The 2,154-nt window shown below is 40.2% G+C and overlaps 1 protein-coding gene across 1 annotated transcript; it reads right to left on the bottom strand.

Moving 5' to 3' along the window:
* Positions 1-728: 728 nt before the first annotated feature.
* Positions 729-1,769, bottom strand: LOC127546432 (olfactory receptor 1361-like). Its single transcript, XM_051973548.1, has one exon. The coding sequence runs from the start codon at positions 1,767-1,769 to the stop codon at positions 729-731; it is 1,041 nt and encodes a 346-aa protein (XP_051829508.1).
* Positions 1,770-2,154: the final 385 nt, after the last annotated feature.

Raw genomic sequence — 2,154 nt, 5'->3', positions numbered from 1 at the left:
AGATGGGAGTAATGAAAGAGAAAATGTCTCTAATTTTACTTTGAGACTTTTTAGGAACTCTCTATTTAGTTCTTCAAGGCTGATATAAGTAGATTGCAGGAAGATGCCATTGCTGAATTTATGTGTATATGCTTTTGCCTTATCATTGAGAGATAAATTAGGATAAATATTTGTGAGGACACCATGTCCTAGAAAACAACTCCAAAACCTAAATCTCTCAAATTGCAATTCAGGATGAAGATGTTTAATGGCCACAAGTAACTTTTAGTCTGATTAGAAAATTTTATATAAGTAGAACTTTGTTATGATTCTTCCTGCACTTAGAAACATTATATAGTTCATTCCTTTATAAGATCACTTCAGGCCAAGATAGAAGCAAATATGAAGATGACATGACTTTCTTTGAGAGCTAGAGAATGAATGGAAACCAAGAAGGGTTTACAAGAAGGACATACAATTCAAAGTTTGGAAGAGAAACTTAAAACTTAAGGATCTTAGAGACAAGCAGAAGCAATTCTAGTCCAAGATACTGAAATTTTCTTATTCAGTCTCCAAGTCTGCAATAAAATTTCTTCCATTGAAAAAAATGTCTGAATTGGGCACACACACACGTATGTAAATTTACCTATAGTTGGTCACTGGTGAAATGAATAGAGGAGTGAAAAAAAGGGAAGGCTAGCAGTAGCAGGGATCCTACTCTGGCCATCTGTTCACAAAGCCTCATAACCCTAACTACCCACAAACAGCTTTGTAAGGGCTGCTTTGATTTCTCGGTTCTGCAAACTATAGATATAAGGGTTTAGTGTTGGAGACACTACAGAGAACATAACTATGGCTACAAGATCTTGGGGTTCCTCTTGACCTTCAACTTGCCCTGGAGGCTGTAGGTAGACACTCACCACAGTTCCATAGAAAAGTATAACCACAGTTAGATGGGATCCACAGGTGGAAAATGCCTTGCGGAGACCCCCAGGGGCTCGAATCTGACAAACAGCAGCTCCAATGAAGACATAAGAAGCCACAATACAAATAGCAGGCACAATGATTACAGACCCACCCTCAACTAAAACCATCATATAGTTGAGGGAGGTGTCAGAGCAGGCAAGATGTATTAAAGGATGGATATCACAGAAAAAGTATGGGAGACCACGATTGCTACAGAAAGTAAGACGAGCAAGGAGAATTGTATGGAGTAATGAGTGCAGGGCTGTGCCCACCCACACAGCCCCTAGGAGCACCATACATCGTGGCAGGGTCACCACAGTAGCATAGTGCAGTGGTTTGCATATGGCTACATATCGGTCCCATGCCATGGCAGCTAACACATAGCTATCCACATTGCCTGCCATCAAGAAAAAGAAGACTTGGGACAGGCAGGCTGAATGACTGATAGTCTGGTCCCCTGTCAGCAGGGCATAGAGGAGCCTAGGTACTGTAGCAGAGGTGAAGCACAGATCTGCCAGAGACAGGTTGAACAGGAGCACATACATAGGTGTTTGGAGGCGTGAGTCTGAGCCAACAGCAAGAAGAATCAGCACATTCCCCAGGAGGGCTGCCAGGTATAGAACCAGGAACAGAGGGAACAGGAGTTCTTGGTGACTCGAGAAAGCCAGGAGTAGGAAGTCAGAGGTGCTGGTCTGATTTCCTGCTGTTATGTTGTTGTTGTGTCTGAGAGTGGGAAGATGAAGAGATGGATTGAGAGACAGTCCCACAGCTAATCTACTCAAATGCTGGATATTTAAGCTCATTAAGATATTTTTAAAAAGCATGTTTCCAAGCCTGAAGAGAGTTCAAAGATTTCCCAACTATGTTAGTATCAGTGGAATAAGTGTAGAAGCTCTAAAGAGCACTGATGTGTAATCAAGTCACAGATAAAATGCATGTTATAAAATCATAATAGGAAAAAAGTATACTGTTTTATATTTCCAAAAGTCCCTAATGTAATGCCCTATACCTTGATACTGATGCTCCAACTTATTTCTAGAAGTTTGACTAATTAAACTCAAAGATCCCAGTTTCCTCTGGTATATATTAACTAATTTTGACCACTTACTCCCAAACTATGTCTAGAATAATTATCCTGTAAAAAAATCAAGATGAAGACAACACTGTTAGCTATAACTCATACTCCTTTCTGGGAGATTTTTTAAAATT

Source organism: Antechinus flavipes, chromosome 2 (assembly GCF_016432865.1).
Source record: "Antechinus flavipes isolate AdamAnt ecotype Samford, QLD, Australia chromosome 2, AdamAnt_v2, whole genome shotgun sequence".
Classification (NCBI taxonomy): Eukaryota; Metazoa; Chordata; class Mammalia; order Dasyuromorphia; family Dasyuridae; genus Antechinus; species Antechinus flavipes.
The sequence above is the reverse complement of the archived record's forward strand: the minus strand, read 5'-3'. Positions and strand labels throughout refer to the sequence as shown.